The sequence below is a fragment of the Magnolia sinica genome, chromosome 2, assembly GCF_029962835.1.
Source record: "Magnolia sinica isolate HGM2019 chromosome 2, MsV1, whole genome shotgun sequence".
In the NCBI taxonomy this organism is placed as follows: domain Eukaryota; kingdom Viridiplantae; phylum Streptophyta; class Magnoliopsida; order Magnoliales; family Magnoliaceae; genus Magnolia; species Magnolia sinica.
The window spans coordinates 96,789,805-96,809,946 of NC_080574.1; the positions used below are offsets into that span (position 1 = coordinate 96,789,805).

General features: G+C 43.9%; 1 protein-coding gene across 1 annotated transcript in view; it reads left to right on the forward strand.

Annotated features, from left to right (window-relative positions):
* The first annotated feature begins 6,856 nt into the window (after nucleotides 1-6,856).
* Nucleotides 6,857-20,142, forward strand: part of LOC131237290 (probable amidase At4g34880) — a 34,899-nt gene continuing 21,613 nt past the window's right edge. Inside the window, exons 1-3 of the mRNA XM_058234989.1 lie at nucleotides 6,857-7,486; nucleotides 18,042-18,256; nucleotides 19,628-19,867. Of these exons, the coding sequence (XP_058090972.1) occupies nucleotides 6,959-7,486; nucleotides 18,042-18,256; nucleotides 19,628-19,867 (983 nt within the window). The 5' untranslated portion in view covers nucleotides 6,857-6,958. The remainder of the gene's footprint in view (nucleotides 7,487-18,041; nucleotides 18,257-19,627; nucleotides 19,868-20,142) is intronic.

The window sequence follows — 20,142 nt, forward strand, 5'->3', positions numbered from 1 at the left end:
GCACCCAAAACACTATTTCGTTGAGTCATTTCATCAAACACTTGGCAAGCAGCATCAATATCAAAATAATCGAGTCATCGAGCTACTTCCATCGTGTCGATTCGATTTGAGGTTTGATCAAAGTCAATTTGAGCTCGGGCAGACTCAAAGTCAGCTTGAAATTTTTTTGAGCTCCAAAAATTAGGTCAACTCGGTCCGAATCCAATTTCAAGTCGAGCTTTTCTGAGTCAAGCTTTAGGGAATGCTGACTCACTCATGGCTTCAAGAGAGAAGCAAGGCATGCCAAAATGGCTAATGCTTGCAAGATTGAGCACTTAAAAGAAAATAGAAAAATTGGGATAAAAAACTTATAGAATTTAACCTAGGCGTGACATGAGTCACTCAGCTTGAAATCGAATTTGTTCTCCTTGAAGGATTTCCCAAGTGCATTAGATTTCTAGAGCAATCGACCGTCAAGATGCAATAATCAATTAGAGCTAAAGACATAGCCCTCCATGGGACCGAATTCACATATTTACGAATGGGGATCAAGTTCTTAGATAAAGCTTTTCTTATATACAAGAAAAGTTTTTTAGAGAAATCTAACGCGGTCTAAACTCACACCACAGAATCAACTAGCACAAATTTTAAATAACCGAAGGAAACCAAAATATTTGAAATTTTTTTAAAAAAGTAAAATACAGCAGAAAGCACTCAAACACTCCAGTAATGACATTGAGCTCTAGGAAACCTGATGTCAAGGGCAAAGCAAGGCATGCTAGAAATGGCTAATGCTTGCAAGATCGAGCACATTCCTCGGGTAGTCCCTCCTTGTGAGGTTATTATTACTAGACCAAAGATAAGCACATTTCTCGGGTGCAGAAGTGATCCGGACCATCGGACCTTAGATCGGGCGTATCTCGCAATCCGGAATGAGTTATCTGACGTAAAATATATGATTTTGGGGTAGAACAAGCTACTTTAGCCAACCAACCCCACTACACCGGGTTGCGCAGCCCGGAATTGTGAAAAACCCCTTGATCGATGGTCATTTCCCTGTTTTAATTTCGTTTTTACTATAAATATTAAGTTTTAGTTTGATTATAACTCTTCATCCGTCGGGCTTTAGGAGTTGCGCCTACGTGAAAAGAGCATAGAATAATTAGGGGAACGGTTTGGTGAAGCCAAATAGGACACTTACTATTTTGGCCGAAAACCTTGCGCACTAGTAGACATCACGACCGTCTATAAATAGTAAGTTTACTATTTATAGTAAGTCGCGGATTCTAGGAGTTTGAGTTGTAGTTTGATTATGATTTCTTTCTCATTGCTTGATACCCTTATTTAAAGGGTTGTGAACTCGTTTTTAATCATTAATCAATCAATTTCGAATTTATTAGAATTTATTTCTATTTTCTGCTTTCTTTCCTCGTGGATTCGAGAAGTCTCTGTGAGGAGTCTAGAGAAGTTCCGTGGATTCGGAATAGTTATCCTCTTGAGGAAGACGGTGCTCGACCTCACGTCCTCCCCTACGTCAGTTTGGTATCAAAGCGAGGTTTCTCCTCGGATTGATGGCTTCTAACGACGGGTCGGGCAACAATCCCATGGGCGGTGCTCTAGGGAATTTACCTTTAACGGCGGTAACTTTTGAAGTAGCGCAACGAGAGAATCAGCAAGCCATGCAAGAGCTGCAGGCTTCCATCGACCGCATAACGGATCTCTTGGCGGAAAACCTAAGGTAACTTCGTGTTCTTGGTGGTAATCCTCCACCGCTAATTGCTGAAACTCGTAATCGCCTTGATCGCAGGATAGTACCGGCAGTGCATTCAAGGGTCATTCCTGAGGAAGCGGGCTCCAGTGAGGAGAAAATCGATGATATAATCTTCCAACACCCCGGACAAGGCGGCGATCGAGTAGATCGAACGGATCGAGAATTCAAGATGCGGGTTGATATTCCTAGCTTCAATGGTCAACTACGCATGCGGATTTTCTCGATTGGCTTTCTGAAGTTGAGCAATTTTTTAACTATATGGAAGTCCCTCAAGCAAAGAAGGTCAAGCTTGTGGCCTACAAGTTGAAAGGAGGAGCTTGACTTAGGGAACAATCGCAACTCGTGCGAACCAGTGACATCGAAAGTACCAATCCGCACTGGCGGATGAAGCGGCTACTACGTGCCCGATTCTTCCCTAGCGATTATGATCGGTATTATTTCAACAATACCAAAATTGTCGCAAGGGTAGCGATCGGTAAGAGAATACGCAGAAGAATTTTACTGCCTGGCCGTAACGATTTGGTCGAGACCGAATTGCAGCAAGTTGCCCGATTTAACGGTGGATTACGATGACTATCCAGGATCGGGTCCAGATGCACTCCGTTGGACGATGAATGATGCGATTAAGTTGGCTACTCGGGCGGCTTGAATGTCCTAACACACGGACCTATCCTACTGCAAGGATTCCTGTGGCAAGTCTGCCCCAGGGAACTGCACAGCCTAAGGGGAAGGAGCCCGTAGGAGCACGCACTCAACCTCCCACATTTGAGAATCGAGATCAGGGAAGTGGGCAAGCTAGACCCCAAAGGGGCGTATCGACTACTGCTTGTCCAAGTAGAATCCCGAACCCCTATGCTCGGCCAAGGCCCGATAATTACTATCGTTGTGGCCAACCAGGCCACCTATCAAATACTTGTCCCCAGCGAAAAGTGGCAAACCTCGCCATCAATGATGGTAGTGCTGATAACGCTTATGAAGATCCAGATATTGAAGAACCGGAGCATACCTCCGAGGACGAGGCAGATGATTCAGGTTGGATTCAGCAAGATCACGGCGAGTCGCTCGTCGTGAGGCGACTATTATATGCGCCAAGGAAAAAATGCATCTATAGCGGCATAACATCTTCTGAACTAGGTGTACAGTGAATCAAAAGGTTTGTGACGTAATCATTAATAGTGGGAGCAGAAAGAACATTGTCTCCAAAGTCATGGTGAAAAAATTACAATTGAAAATGGAGCGTCATCCCTCCTCATATACAATCGGTTGGATAAAAAAGGTCATCGAAACAAAGATAACTGAACAGTGCACCATATCTTTTTTAATTAGCAAATATTATAAGGATGAAGTAGTATGCAATGTAGTTGACATGTAAGCATGTCGCATACTACTCAGTCGACCCGGACAATCTGACTATGACGCCACTTATAAAGGACAAGATAACATATATATCTTTGTCAAGGACGGTCGGAAGACCATATTGGCCCCTATAGATCCGGAGGGACCACCCGAGACTTCTAAAGTAGATGGTCGTTTTCTCTAACCATACGGGACTTCGTGGAAGAATCAAAGGAAACGGGACAACTTACATATTAATTGTAAAAGGGGAAGAACTCGAACCTACCAACATCCCTGAACGACTAAAGCCCTGCTACATGAATTCAAAAAATGCCCGATGACCTTCCCGATGGGTTACCCTCATGCGGGATATCCAACATCATATCGACTTTGTTCCTGGGTTTATCCAATCGTCCCCATTATCGAATGAGCCCGAATGAGTGCGAAATTCTACAAGGACAAGTAGAGGAGTTGATCCGTAAGGGTCTTATTCGAGAGAGCATGAGTCCATGTGCTGTACCAGCTCTATTAACTCCAAAGAAAGATGGGAGTTGGCGCATGTGTGTCGACAGCCGAGCCATCAATAAAATCACCATAAAATACAGGTTTCCTATACCACGGTTGGAGAATATGCTGGACATGCTAGAGGGTGCAAAAATATTCTCTAAATTGGACCTAAGGAGCGGCTACCATCAGATTCGAATACGGTCGGGTGATGAGTGGAAAACAACCTTTAAGACCAAGGAAGGATTATACGAATGGATGGTCATGCCCTTCGGGCTTTCGAATGCGCCTAGCACATTTATGAGATTGATGAACCAAGTTCTGAAACCTTTCATTGAGCGGTTCGTTGTGGTTTACTTCGATGATATTTTGATATACAGTCAAGACGAAACCACCCATATGGAACACCTCAAGAAGGTCCTTCAAGTGCTCACTAAAAATAAACTGTACCTCAATTTAAAAAAGTGCAGCTTCATGACTGATAACCTATTGTTTCTGGGTTTTGTCGTCACATCCACGGGCATTCGGGTGGATGAGGAAAAGGTGAAGGCAATCAGAGAATGGCCGGTTCCTACAAATATTCACGAAGTGCGAAGTTTTCATGGACTGACGACATTCTATCAGGTTCGTGAAAATTTTCAGTACTATTGTGTCACCAATCACAGATTACATGAAGAAAGGGTAGTTTTAGTGAACTGACGAAGCCGACAAGAGCTTGCCACAATCAAGCGCATATTATCCACGACCCCGGTTCTTGTACTTCCCAACTTTGACAAACTATTTAAAGTCAAATGTGATGCCTCATATGTCGAAATTGGGGGAGTTTTGTCTCAATAAGATAGGCCGGTAGCCTTCTATAGTGAGAAACTTAGTGATGCACACAAGAAGTGGTTTACATATGAGATTAAGTTATACGCGGTGGTCTAAGTACTGCGACATTGGCGACATTATTTGATTCAAAGGGAATTCATACTTTACACGGACCATCAAGCTCTCAAATTCATTAATAGTCAAGCTAACATTAACCGTGTGCATGCTAGATGGATCTCGTTTTTGCAGAAATTCACATTCGTACTAAAACATAAGTCAGGGCAACAAAACAAAGTAGTTGATGCATTGAGTCGCCGTGCAACTTTGTTAATCACTATGAGCAATGAGGTTGTCGGGTTCGAGCGCCTCAAAGACATATATGCCGATGACGACGACTTCAAGAACGCATGGGTTAGATGCCAAGAAGGTCACCCCGGTGACTTACATATGCAAGACGGGTTCCTTTTCAAGGGAAATCAGCTGTGCATCCCAAACAGTTCGCTAAGGGAACAGATAATCCAAGAGCTACATGGAGGTGGCCTCAGTGGACACCTTGGGCGAGACAAGACACGAGCTCTTGTGGAAGAACGGTATTACTTGCCGCAATTGGTACGTGATGTGGGAAAGGCAGTCCAACGTTGTTATATTTGTCAGACCTCTAAGGGGCAATCTCATAATACAGGCCTTTACACTCCGTTACCCATGCCTGACGGCCCTTGGGAGGATTTATCTATGGACTTTGTGCTTGGTCTCCCACGAACACAATGCGGCATGAATTCGGTGTTCGTAGTAGTAGATCGTTTCTCCAAGATAGCATACTTTATTCTTTGCAAGAAGACTCTCGATGCAACACACGTGACGAATCTATTCTTTAGAGAAATTGTGCGGCTACATGGGGTTTCCAAGACTATTACTTCTAACCGTGACACGAAGTTTATAAGCTACTTTTGGTGGACTTTGTGGACTCGATTCGATACATGATTTCAGTTCAGCAGCGCCTACCACCCCATAAACTGATGGTCAAACTGAGGTTGTGAATCGCACGTTGGAAAACCTCCTTTGATGTATTTCAGGAGAAAAACTGAAGCAGTGAGATTTGACTTTGTCTCAAGTGAAGTTTGCATTTAACAACATGGTGAACCGCTCGACAGAGAAATCCCTGTTCCAGGTTATTTACGGACGAGTACCTCGCCACACACTTAACTTGGTCCCTCTGCCCAAGCTCCCAGGCATGAGCATTACAACAGAACATATGGTAGACAGGATCATGGGCATTCATGCAGAGTTACAAACCAAGTTACATACCTCGAACGAAAAATACAAGGAGCAAGCCGACAAGCATCGGCGACAAAAGTGTTCAAGGTTGGTGACCAAATAATGGTTCATCTACACAAAGAAAGATTTTCGATTAAAGAATAAGAAGATTGGACCGGTAATAATCATCCGAAAGATCAATAACAACGCTTATGTTGTTGATCTTTCGAGATGACATGACAATCTCACGGACTTTCAACGCCGCGACTTGACCGAGTATCATGAATCAGCGTAAGATGAGAACTCGAGGACGAGTTTTTTGAAGTGGAGGGGACTGATGTAGAGGCGGTCGGACGCTTTCATGGCCAAGATGGATCGAGGAAGGCCTCGATGACACAAGTGATCCGGACCATCGGACCTTAGATCGGGCGTATCTCGCAATCCGAATGAGTTAGTGACGTAAAATATATGATTTTGGGGTAGACGAGCTACTTTAGCCAACCAACCCGCTTAGCTGGGAGCCCGTAATTGTGAAAAACCCCTTGATTGACGGTCGTTTCCCTGTTTTAATTTCGTTTTACTATAAATAATAAGTTTTAGTTTGATTATAACTCTTCATCCGTCGGGCTTTAGGAGTTGCGCCCAACGTGAAAAGAGCTTAGAATAATTAGAAGGCTTTGGTGAAGCCAAATAGGACACTTACTATTTTTGGCCGAAAACCTTGCGCACTAGTAGACATCACGACCGTATATATAAATAGTAAGTTTACTATTTATAGTAAGTCGTGGATTCTAGGAGTTTGAGTTGTAGTTTGATTATGATTTCTTTCCCATTGCTTGATACCCTTATTTAAAGGGTTGTCAGAACTCGTTTTTAATGATTCATCAATCAATTTCAAATTTATTAGAATTTATTTCTATTTTCTTGCTTTCTTTCCTCTTGGATTCGAGAAGTCTTTGTGAGGAGTCGAGAGAAATTCCGTGGATTCGGAATAGTTATCCTCTCGAGGAAGATGGTGTTCAGCCTCACGTCCTCCCTGCGTCGGGTAGTCCCTCCTTGTGAGGTTATTATTACTAGACCAAAGATAAGCACATTTCTCGGGTGGTCCCTCCTTGTGAGGTTATTATTACTAGACAAAAGATAAGCACATTCCTCGGGCAGTCGTTACTGGCCATTCAACTTTTTCGTACATGCACAGTGTGGCCTCTTGTTGGATGCTAAATCTATTAACAGTGGCCATACATAACCCAGTGCTGGTTACTAGATAAGGAGAGTGTCTAAAGAAACAGTATATGCACCAAAGCCATGGCAGCCCTCTCCATGCCATCACCATCAGTATTATCGTTCCTCTTCCTGCTGCTTCTGCTTCTGCTTCCATGTAATCAAGGCTTCAACATCAAAGAAGCAACAGTCCATGACATCCAGGTGGCATTCCAGCAGAAGAAGCTCAGCTCCAGGCAACTCGTCCTCTTCTACCTCGATCAGATTCAGATCCTTAACCCCATTCTCCGTGCTGTCATTGAGATAAACCCAGATGCGCTCCACCAGGCTGACGTGGCAGATCTGGAAAGGAGGGAGGGGAAGTGCTCCAAGGGCCTGCTGCACGGCATCCCCATCCTACTCAAGGACAACATTGCCACAGCCGATCGACTCAACACCACCGCAGGTTCACTGGCCTTGCTCGGTTCGGTCGTTCCTCGAGACGCGGGTGTGGTGAAGAGGCTGAGGAAGGCTGGTGCTGTCATCCTGGGGAAGGCCAGCCTCAGCGAGTGGTCTGGTTTTCGTTCTGAATTTGCACCCCGTGGATGGAATGCCAGAAGTGGTCAAGGAAATGTGAGTTTCCTCCTGTCTTTCTTCTTGCCTTTAAAAAAAAAAAAAAAAATACTCTCCGAACTAATGATTTTTGGCATACTGGGAGAGCGGATTAGTTGTTACCCCTGGTAACATCTTAGTGGGTGTTACCCTTATCGTGATGACGTGTTGTATATCGGCGCCATCCATCTGTTTCTCCATCCCATGTTAGGATGTGCAGAAAAATCATGCAGATCCAAATTTCAGGTGCACTAGACCACCGGAAACAGTGGTGATTGAGTGCCACACCATTAAAATTTTCAAAGGGCCATCGTAAGGTTTCCTTAATGTTTATTTTACATCCAACCTGTTGATAATGTCAAAAAGACCTGGATAAAGGTGAAATATAAAGATCGATTGCTAAAAAAAACTTTTGTGGCCCACGAAAATCTTTTAATGGTCATTCATATTTGTACTGGTGTGCTCATCTTCTTAAAGTTTGGGATAAATGAGATGGAAAAACATAAACAACAGAGATAAAAAATAAAATAAAATACATTATTGTGGGCTTACACGGTTAAGTTAACACACCGTGGTTTTCATTGTAAACGTGCCTACGTGGCATGCTTGTGTCAACATCTATTTACGTGCCATGGCCTGTTGATCAGGACGCGGATCAGCTACTGAACCCGACATTAGCGAGTGGCTACTGAAGTGACGTCACCATATTTTTTGGGCCCCCCATAATGCATGTGTTGTATCCACACCATCCATCCATTTGGAGAGATCATTTTAGGGCATTATACAAATAATGAGGCAAGTCCAAAGTTCAAGGGGACCCACCACCGAAATCAGTGGGGATAGTCACGTCCACCATTGAAAACTTCCTAGGGCTTACGGTGATGTTTATTTGAGATCCAACTTATTTATAAGTTAACATAGACATGGAATAAGGGAAAACATAAATATAAGCTTGATCGAAAACTTCCGTGGCCCAAAGAAGTTTATAATGGTAGGCGTTCAATCCCCACTTTTTTCTATGGCGGGTCCACTTGAGCTTTGGATCTGCCTCATTTTTTGGATCATGCCCTAAAATGATCTCTCCAAATGTGTGGACGGTGTGGATATAACACATACTTCATGGTGGAGCTCACATAATGTGGTGACGTCACTTCAGTAGCGAGACTCACTACTGTCAAGTTCAGTAGCTAATCTGCATCCCGTTGATCAAGTCATTAGGTCAAATAATTATGTAGAGCAAGAGCTTTAGTTAATTTTGATTTTCGAAGTGCCAGTTGTTAGAGAGGAGCAATACCATTTTCTCTTTTCCTTTGGAACTTTTATTACCAGTTATCTTGAAATTTCATATTAAGGACCAACATAAATGGGTCATGTAGGTTAACCCACAGCCGGCCGGTTGCAACCCATCTTTCTTTTTTATTTTCTTACATGAACCTGTGGCAGCTAATGATGCGCTGGCCCGATTTTCTTCGGGTAAAGGAAACCCAGATTTAGACGAATGTGCCAACACTTAAATCTGCTTAGGAAGAAAAATTCTACATGTGGGACATGGTTGTTATTAGGGCTGAAAGTTGGGCGGGTTCAACCGGACGGACTCATGACTGACCTGACCTTGGGTTGGGCTCATGCAGGATGTTTCGGGTTTGGTCTTAGGATTGGGCTATACAAACACCGACCTGATAAAACTTGGGCTGGGCTCAGGTTGAGGCCTTGGGTTGCCCGACCCAACCCGAACTTGATCGATATATAAGTTACTTATAAATTATAATTGAGTGTGGATTGTCTGTGTTGAAGGCACTGGAAATTCCAGTGCCGTCAAGTCTCATTGGTGCATGTCATTTCCAATGACTCAAGCTAACAAGATATGCTAGATTTCTCTCCTGAATAGATTGCGTGCTACACAATACGACTTCACGTTTAAAGGAGTAGTTGTCCTATATTTTAGATTTTTTGTTTAGAAAAAATGAAGTTCTTTATGATAAATAACTATGAATATAATTAATAAAATCATAGATATAAAAAATAAGATTTGTATTGAAATATAATAGATAAATGTAATAACAAAAATATTAGCTTGTATTCACCCGATCGAGCCTGCTTGGGTTGGGCTTGGGTTGAGAATTCCCAACCTGAGGTTGGGTTGGGTTAGGGATGAGGTTTAGGAACCTTGGGTTGGGCTAGGTTTGAGCACCAACCCGCCCCACTTTTAGCCCTAATTGTTATGCCAAATACTGACCTTGATAGACCTTGCAGTAGATGTGAAACACCAATGAAATCCTCAATAATGGAAGATCCAAACCCTACAATCATTTCTTGACAGTCTATCTATCTAGGATGCAGATGAAGGGTTATGATATTTTATTCTTCGAACTCTTCCTGTGTAATCCATCCATGGCTGGTCACACTATTTCATCACTTCATCAATCTGGACCACAGAATCATTGATCCCTAATATCTATTTCAATAAACTACTCTTTTGCAAAGTTTGTCTGTTGATGCAATTTTCTGGTAGACCTCCCTTGATTGACCCTCCTGGACCTACACAAGTGAAAAGGAAGAACAAAGGGGATCCTGGCTAATGCAGGGGACCCTTTGATGCTTAAGTCAGGACTCTGGGTCTTTGGATGGGGACGATCTATTGGAAAAGAGTCACCAGCCTCTATTTATAGGAATAGAATATGAGTGTTGTGAGGAGCCTTTCCTGATAATTTGGAGGGGATTCCACTCAGATCCGGGATGTATATAGAGATTTTACCTCAATCCCGAAGCTTTTGGATTTGATCTTATCTTTCGAAGATCTTGGGAGAGATCTTTGGGCCGTTGGAGATATTATCGGACTGCTTGATCCGTGGATAAACTGCAATGGGCAACTAATCCACTGATTTATAGCCGAGCTATTATCGAGCTATAGCTGAGTCATTATCGAGCTATAGCCGAGCTATGTTGCTGATTAAGTGTCATATTTTGGGATCATCTATTGCCGATCTATGGGCTTGGTCGGCAATTGGCCATATGAGTGAGTTTACAGTTGCACTCTTTGAGGGTCCTTACAGTTGTGTCGACCTCCTTGAAGGTCAACCTGTTCTTGGAAGTATAAGCCTTTATTGGCTCAGATTTCGAGAGCCCGTGTTGTTTTGTAGAGTTGGTTCATTCCATAAGTCGACCTATCCGACTTAACTATTTTTACACCCAACAGTAAGCCCCCCTTACTCTTTAAGCTAGTCACGAAGGGGTTTGAGGAGTAAGTCAGATCCGGTTGTAGGTCGGACTTAGGTCGGGTCATAATGTCATTAATGCCAGCAGTGGCAGTCAGCACGGTGCGCGAGGCATGTCAGTAATGGACACAACATGTCGTTTCGGGGTTCAAGATCACGTGGTGCGTCAGGCCGCCGTTTTGGTGACAGTTGAATGAGAGCACGACATGTGGCTCTGTACTCGACAGTGGGGTCGAGCAGCATGTGGGGTCACGCCACGTGTTCGTAGGGGGGAAGTTGAGGGGACGTTGTGCAACCCTAATTAATGGTCGTGCTTAATCGATACCACGTGGCTTCCCTATATAAGGGAAGCCCTAGCGCTCGGTCGTCCTCATTTGCATTTTCCATTTTCTTCCAGTCGTCTCTGCCCAAACGCTTCAAAGGGGTTTCAGCGCCTGCGGTCATCGACATTCTGGACGGACTTATCGCTCTAGTGAGCTTCTGATCATCTGTTTTCCCTCTCCTTATTTCTTTGTCCTTTCAACGACTGCAATGTTGGATTCCGTTAGTTCATGGGAGGGGGTTTTCGGCAATGACAGTAGGTCTGGTAACTTCGAGTTATGTCGAATCCACCATTGTCATTGAGGATGGTGGAGAATGTTGATTTCTTGGCATCCCGAGCCACCGAACCGTCTCCGGCAGAAAGGCCACTGGATGTGGAGCTTAATTCCGTTGTCGGGGATGACCCTGAAGGGTTTGACGAGGACGGGATGGGGGGTCTGGTGCCTTCCTCTCTCATTGCCGAGGATCAAGATCGGATAAGGCTCGGGTACCACATACCTGAGTTGGTGATGATGCGGCTTCCCTTGCGGGATGAACTCTCGAACCAACCTCCAGAGGGATCGGTCGCCATTTTCCATGTCGCTCTTCAGTGCGGCCTGTGACTTCCTCAGCAGCGAGTGGTGAGGAGACTACTTGCTCGGCTGAACTTGGCCGATGATCCCTAATGGTTGGAGGGCGTTGATTGGCTTCGTTGTCTTATGGGCCGAGTTAGAACAGCCCGAGCTAACGGTGGAGGAATTCCTCCACTTGTACCAAGTTAAGCCGAACCATAGTCAGCCGTCTGACATTATTTTTCTGCCTGGCGAAGAACTGGGGGGAGCCTTATTACCGACCCACCGATGTCCAATAAGAACTAGAGGGATAGATGGTTCTGGGCGTCCGGGTGTTAGGAGGCAGCCGATCTGCCTTTAGATCAGCATCAGGTCCCTATCGCATTCTTTGACCTAGGCATACATTTCTCAGATAGCCATGTTTAGCCCTTTTGAATTGGTCGGCTTTCGATCGTGTTGTGGATGATGATGTGTGTGTGTGTGTGTGTTTTTTTTTTGGGTGCAGTCGTCCCCAAGCAAGTTCCTTTGGCCGACGGCGGAGCGCTTACTCGGATCAAGGCGGCGAGAGCGCTCCCTTGGGAGAAAAGGTCTTGGAGAGTTCTGCTTCAACTCGAGCTAATCCTTCAATCAGGCTTGGACTTCGCTCTTACCGGTGAGCCACTGGATAAGACCTAATTCCGAGCTATTGTACTTGGGTATCTCTTTTGTAGAGTCCGCCGACGTTTCTTTTTTGCTTGTTGAATGCAGAGATGCCTGAAGCTCGTCTCATGCTCCGGCCTCCTTCCAAACTCCGCACCCCTCCTGCCAGGGATGAGACGGCGGTGTCGAAGAAGAAGAAGGTCAAGGTCTTCTCTATCGTAATAGAGGTAGAAGGAGAGGGTATGGAGGTGGAAGCCTCCTTTGGAGCTGCTAGAGCGGCAGGGACAGTCGTCCCGGAAGAGGTTACTCCTGTTGAAGTACAAGGGGCCACCGAGCTTCCTGCTGAGGCTCGATCTTCGGATGCTGAGGGGGTAGCTCACCCACGGAGTCTCCGCCAGATCGTCGAGAAGATCCTCCCTTGGGCGGACCGCCATACGTTGGAGGCAGAGTTCAACAATCTGTTTGACTCCCTTGTAGACTCAGCTCTGGCCCACGTGGTGACGAGCCTTCTTGGGGTAAGATACCCTTCAAATCTGTGTTCTCTCCCCCCCTCTCTCTCGCTTGTGCCTAACTTCTTTTCTTTACTTTTGTTGTAGTTCGCTCCGTCTGTGCTACAGGCGCACTTTGAGTTTGCTCGGATGTTTGAGCTAGTGGATGGGGCTGACCAAAAGGTGGCCTAGTTGAAGGCTCAGGTTGAGGCCGCAGAGGCCGAGCTAAGGGCTATGAGGGTGGCCCTTGATGTGGCTGCTGCGGAGAAAGCCGAGGTGGCGGTGAAGCTGGAAGAGGCTCGGGCTTGGTACGTGGATTGCTGAGGTAAGCTCATGGAGACCTTGGGCAAGCTTGAGGAGCTTAAGGCCGGGACAAAGGCTGCTCTCACGCTGGCTCGGAAGGATGCGGTGGAGGAGTTCAAAGCCTCCCAATCGTATTCGGATGACAGAGATTACCTCTTTCGCCAGGGTTAAGACGAGTGCGTCAAGGCCATGAAGGATTCTTTCCCCGAGATAGATTTGTCCGGCCTTGACGAGACCTAGTCGGGCTTTGATGGGTCGGGCAATCGGGCGATGAGGTGGCTCCCGAGCAGCCCCTCGAGGCCAAGGTTTGAGGATTGGTTTTTGCAAAGCACTATTTCCTTCATCTTGCAATGCCTTTCCTTTTTTCGGCTTCAAGCACTTCGAGCGCCATCTTCCTTTTCCTTTTTCAGCTTCAAGCACTTCAAGCACGCCAAGCATTATCTGCCTCTGCCTTCTCCAGCTTCATTCATTTGTGGACTGATGTACAACTCTTTTTTTTTTTTTTTAATCGTAATCGATATAATACCGATGTAATACCGATGTAATCATGCCTCATTAATGAAACACTTCTTACTTAGAAGACTTCTCTTTGAATTTTGAATTCCCAAGTTATGTGGGTATTCGTTTACATTGCTTGAGTAGGTCGAACTGAACCTAGATTATAAATTAGGTATCATTCAAACGTTGAGTAGGTCAGATCATGGTCACATATAGATCAGAACTTAGTTAGATCTAGGTCGGGTAGTATGCCGGGGCTCTTATTACTTTTGTTTCAAAGTTGAGTGATGCATAGTAAATGTCGTACTGACCAACTTAAGGGTAATAGATCTTCAGATGCTCGGCATTCCACAGGTGCGGGAGGAGCTGGCTAGTAGGGTCCTCTAGTTGATATGAACCAGGCCATTGGTGCTCGATATCACATAAGGCCCTTCCCAGTTTGAGCCTAAGGTCCCTAATCCTATCTCCTTGGTGTTTTGGAACGTTTTTCAGAGAACTAAATCTTTGACTCAAAACCTTTTGACCTTGACCCGAGTATTATAGAAGCGTGACACTTGCTGTTGACGGACAGTAGTCCGAACCCCAGCTTGTTCCCTTTGTTCTTCGAGAAGGTCGAGGCTGAGGGCCATAAGCTGGGTATTAGTTTGTTCATCGAATGAGTCCGTCCCAGCTGTAGTAGTCCGATCTCCACGGGAGTGATGCCTCTGCTCCATATGCTAAAGAGAAAGGGGTCTCCTCGGTAGCTGTTTGGGCGGTAGTTCGGTATGCTTAGAAGACTTTGAGGAGTTCCTTAGCCCATGCTCCTTTAGCGTTCTCAAGCTTGGTTCGAAGGTGATGCTTGATGATCTTGTTAACCGCTTTGACTTGTCCATTTGCTTGCGGATGTCGTGTTGATGAGTAGACATTGCGAATTCCATGGTTATTGCACATCTCCTGATATTGCTTGTTATCGAATTGCTTACCGTTATCAAAGACAATGGTCCGAGGAATCCCGAACCTGCATATGATATTCTTCCAAACAAAGTCCCTGATCCTTTGCTCAGTTATCTTTGCTAGTGGTTCGGCTCCTACCCACTTTGTAAAGTAGTCGACAGCTACCACATCGAACTTGGTTTGACCTTTACCGATGGGGAGTGGACCAATGATGTCGATCCCCCACTGGGCAAATGCCCATGGTCCAGCCATAGGGGTGAGCTCTTCAGGCGGTTTCCGAGGTATATTCACAAATCGTTGGCACTTGTCACATTTTCAAATGAGCTTTCGTGCGTCGTGTTGGATGGTCAGCCAGTAATAACCCTGTCAAATAACCTTGTGTGCTAATGCTCATCCTCCAGAGTGGTTCCTGCAGATTCCCTCATCAATCTCCCTCAGGACATACTCTTCTTCTTCCGGTTGGATGCATCTGAAGTATGGAAGGTAGAATCCTTTCTTGTAGAGTATGTCATTGAGTATGGTGTATCGGGCAATCTTAATCTTCAACCATCGTGCTTCCGTTCGATCTTCAGGTAACTCGCCATTTTCGAGATATTTAGTGATCGGATCCATCCATGTAGTTTTTGAGCCAGTTGGGATAATGGCTGTGAGGTCGGCTTCATTGATGCTCGATTTGGCCAGGAATTCAATTGGAATGGATCTTGAGATTTCATCTTCATTTGCCGTAGCGAGCTTTGCTAACGTGTCAACCTTTGAATTTTTGGTTCGTGGAATTAGGCGCATTTTAGAAAGCTGATGATAAACTCTTTGGCCTTTCGAAGGTATGCTTTTATACGTTCTTTTTTGGCCTGGTACGCGTCAGCTATTTAGTTGACGACCAAATGTGAATTGCTGAAGACTTTGAGATGCGGAGCTCCCATGTTTGGTGCCAACTTGAGTCTGACGAGCAAGGCCTTGTATTCTGCTGTATTGTTGGAGGCCCGGAATCCAAATCTTAAGGCATATTACATACATGTAGAATCCGAGGTCTCTAAGACTATCCCTGCCCCTCTTGTCTTAGAATTGGAGGAGCCATCGACGTAAAGCGTTCACGAGCATGGGTCGGGAGAAGGGGACCCTCCGATGCTTTAGTTAGGACTCTGGGTCTTTGGAAGGGGATGATCTCTTGGAAAAGAGTCACCAGTCAGGGATTGAGATGAATGTAAGTACCTTTAAGAGGTTAAGGGTACTTTTTATTTTTAGGAATAGAATATGAGTGTCATGAGGAGCCTTTCTTGATAATTCAGAGGGGAATCCACTCAGATCCAGGATGTATATAGAGATTTTACTTCAGTCCCGAAGCTTTTGGGATTTGATCTTATCTTTTGAAGATCTTGGGAGAGATCTTCGGGCCGTTGGAGATATTATCGGACTGTTTGATCTGTGGATAAACTATAATGGGCAACTACTTCACCGATTTATAGCCGAGCTATTATCGAGCTATAGCTGAGTCATTACCGAGCTATAGCCAAGCTATGTTGCTGATTAAGGGTCGTATTTTGGAATCATCTATAGCCGACCTATGGGCTTGGTCGGCAATTGGCCATATGAGTGAGTTTACAGTTGCACTCTTTGAGGGTCCTTACGGCTGTGTCGACCTCCTTGAAGGTCAGCCTATTCTTGGACGTAGAAGCCCTTCTTGGCTCAGATTTCGAGGGCCCGTGCTATTTTGTAGAGTTGGTCCATTCCATAGGTCGACCTATCCGACTTAACTATTTTTACACCCAACGTTGTCTATTGCATCCCGCCACGGATGGGCAGTGCGCGAAGCTATATCTGAACATGGTCTGTTGCCGTATTTCTCTTCTCAATGGTCTGTTTGTTTGTTGTAGAAGATTTTTTGGGATGGTCTATTTATCCGTTGAATGTGGACTGTTGCTGTATTTCTGTTGTTGAGGGTCTGTTTGTAGGCTAATGATTAAGAGATTAGGATATTCTAGCCTGAATACCTTTTGGGACAGTCTACACGGTAACGGTTGGTGTGGATCATTAAACCATTGGCATCGATCGTCAAAAAATGAAACTACACCATGCAGCCGTACAAAGCCTCTGGTCGAGGACCGGTATCCTCTGCAAAATTGGTTTTATACAGCGCATAAAACACCGAGGCTTGTGCAGTATATGTAAAATCAACTCTGTCCATCAGGTTCATCCTCAACTCTAGGACCTGGAACAAAAAAAATTAGAGAGTTCTGTAACTGAAGTGGACCACTTCATATGAAACAATAGCGATGAGATGCCAACCATGGGTGAGACTGCTCCAGTGCTCCAGGGCACTGTAGTTATAGTGCTCCTACTTGCATTGGGACACTTAGCCCAATCCCTTGATCTAGGCTATACATTAGGTCCAACACAGATTTTTATGGGCTGCAATGCAATGTCGTATCTAAGCTCATCTTAATTAGCCTTTAATCTGGACAATCCATATCATTTACACAAAGTAGCTCTAATCAACATTTTGATCTCTATTTATTGGAACCCATCATGCATTGCTTATGATTCTAAAGAGTCACTTTTGTCAAGCAATCCTAACCATCCCATCTATGGCTTGTCAGAGGATGGCTACAAAAATATTCACAAATCAGGGTGGATTGGATCATACTATAAGTGTGGTTTTTGCATGGTAGCCTGCAAAGTGTGTTCTGGACTTAATATACAGTGTAGGTGGATCGATTGGACGGTCCAATGACAGATGCAGCTGGGAGCACTATAACGTACAAGTGCTCTAGAGCACTGGAGAATTTCTCTATAAAGAGGAATAATTTCAATTAAATAAAATAGAGAATACAAGTACTCTAATATTTCCAACAACTCACAATAACTAGTCTTCAGTGGTCCAGCTGATCACATATAGAGAAATAGTTTCAACTAAATAAAATAGAGAATAAATCTACTCTAATATTTCTAACTTACAGTCCAGAAATCTTCACTTGGATCCATCTGATCATGTAACAAAAAAGCATTGTCGCCAGGAAGATACGGTTCAAGAAGTGGACCTTTGATTTGGTGGGCAACTGTGGATGGTTCATGAGCTAAAACAACTAGTTAGTGAGCTACATTGACCATCCAATCGTCATCTATTTTGCCCACTGAATCACAAATGTTGCTTACTTTTTTGAGTTGTTCATAAGTTTTTGAGGCCTTTGTATGGCTACCATTATCCAATCAGCTTGCCTTTTGGGCTTGCCTCATCCACATTTTTTTTACCTGAAATTTTGTTGATATAAAACTGGATATACACCATTCGGATGGGAACCAGAAAAAGACCAGGCCACATCTATCATATATCTCATATACAGCACAAAAAGAAACAGCTTGAAACAAGACTGCTCCAAAAGAATGACAAAGCCCTGGCTAATCAAGTGCCTGATAAGTATACGCACATCCTACACACGAATGTTTTGGTCCTCACATAATGGAAGGTACATCACAGTTACATTCCTCTTGACTTTTGCGGTGATTTAATGCACGTCCCTTCTTATTTCCTCTCTTCAGTTAGACAAGTCTAGTCGTATCATTTTCACCAATGCAACCCTTTCCGCATTATAACAATTAGTAGTAAGGATGATACTCTATTGTGTGAGTGCAGAATCCATACGTGTTGTCGGCCAGTCCTTGTGGATCAAGCAGTGGATCAGCCATTGCAGTGGCTGCAAATCTGGTGACAGTGTCATTAGGCTCGGAGACAGCTGGTTCGATCATCTGCCCTTCCAGCTACAATTCAGTGGTAGGCATAAAACCCACTGTCGGCCTCACCAGTCGAAGTGGAGTCATCCCAATTTCTCCAAGGCAGGATACAATAGGGTAAGAGATGGTCACCAAGACCTGAATACCATTCAAAATTGTCTCCTCTGCATATGTAGAATAAGGTTGTTCTACAACAGTTGCATGTGGGGCCTAATATGGTGTGTGCATGACATCCAACCCATCCAACAGGATCATTCAAATGTGAAAGTCGGATTCCCCAAGAATCAGTTCAATCCAAGCATTACATAAGACACCATGTGAATTTGGAGGTTTTTGGGTTGTTCACCGTTTTCTATGGTGCGGCCTTTCTTGTTGGGTATCCAATCGTCATTGTGGGAATCGCCTGGTGCATGGTTTAGATGGCATCCATACATCACAGTGGGCCCAAACCAGGCAGTTGAATAATATTATTTTACATACTGTTCATTATACTTTCTTCTTGCTGACTCATGCAAGGCTATATACTTAACCCACGGTGCAGAATAATCATTGGCTAAATGTTATCGCATCTTCAGTTGTGATCTTTTGACCACTCCTTTTTCTTCTCTGTGGTTCGCTAAAATACATTTAGAGGTATTACACATTACACGAGGAAATTTTTGGACTTAAACTATTGGTTAGGGTATTTATTCAGTCACCCATACTGTTTTCAGGATTATCCTCGTCGTGGATACAAGATAACCAAGAAAACTCCCTTATTGAAATATTTCAGCCCTTTGCTTATTCAATGGTAAAGGAGACTTTCCATATGGAAAGTAAAAAGAGTCAAATGAAAAAGGATTGGAATATTCTAATATATGATTTTCAATTTTTGGCTATACCCTATCCAAGGTTCTTCCCATCATAAAAGTAGTTTGTATCGTTGAAGGATGACCGCGGATCCAAAAGCTGAAGTTCTGAAATTTCATATAGCAACATGTAAAGAGTATTCTATCAAATTTCTTGTTCTATTCTATTATGGTACGTAGAAAAAAGTGGTGTATTTGGGTACTCCTCTTTTAAATAATTTTTTTAATTTGGATGAGAACTTGGGAATAAATGGCAGCCCTTTAGTATTTGAATGGTTTGCCAAAAAAATTAACAAGGGTTCTTTTGGAGTGCACTCGTTCATTGTAGATTCGGCATATATACGTAAATTACATGAGCATAACCATTGGATTTTACTCATTCTAGACCCCTGACCATGTTCTATTTAACACATCCACTGGAGGGAATACAATCAGTTGGGTAGGATCATCAGATCAGTGTATTTTTGGAACCATGTCCCATGTGTGGTTGGTGCACTATTCAAGCAGCCTCCCTTGATGGAATTGCATCACATGTGCATGGTGGATATACGCATGTGTTTGGGCCACCATTCATGTTAAATGTACTACAGTTCTTCATGTTCTTGACAGAAATTTAAGATCAGCTTCTTTCATGTGGCAGTCCCATCTGTAGGACAGTATCGGACGCAGTTTACGTTTTGGACGCTATTGTTGGGTTCGACCCAAGAGATGCTGCAACTGAGAAAGCATCCAAGCTTATTCCGCACGGTGGCTACACTCAGTTTCTTAAGGCAGATGGGCTCAAAGGAAAGAGACTAGGAATTGTGAGGAAACCATTCTTTGAATTGCTTTCAGAACCTGCGATCAAGCAAACTTTCGAGGAACATCTTAGTACACTAAGGTATAAAAGTAAAAACTATCACTTGCTTTTGCACTTGTTTGAGATACTTATTTTGGGAAATTACAACAAGGTCCTTATTTGGACTTTTGCTCTATATAATAGTCACTCTAATTAACAAAATATTCACAATGAAAAAGAACTAGTTATTAAAAGATTTAGAGGTATTAGCTTTTCTCTTTGGTTTACTAAAAATGCGTCATTTATAATCAACATCTGATATAGACACATCTTCAGGAATCATTTAAAAAAATGTGGATTGCAGATCTCATTATAAC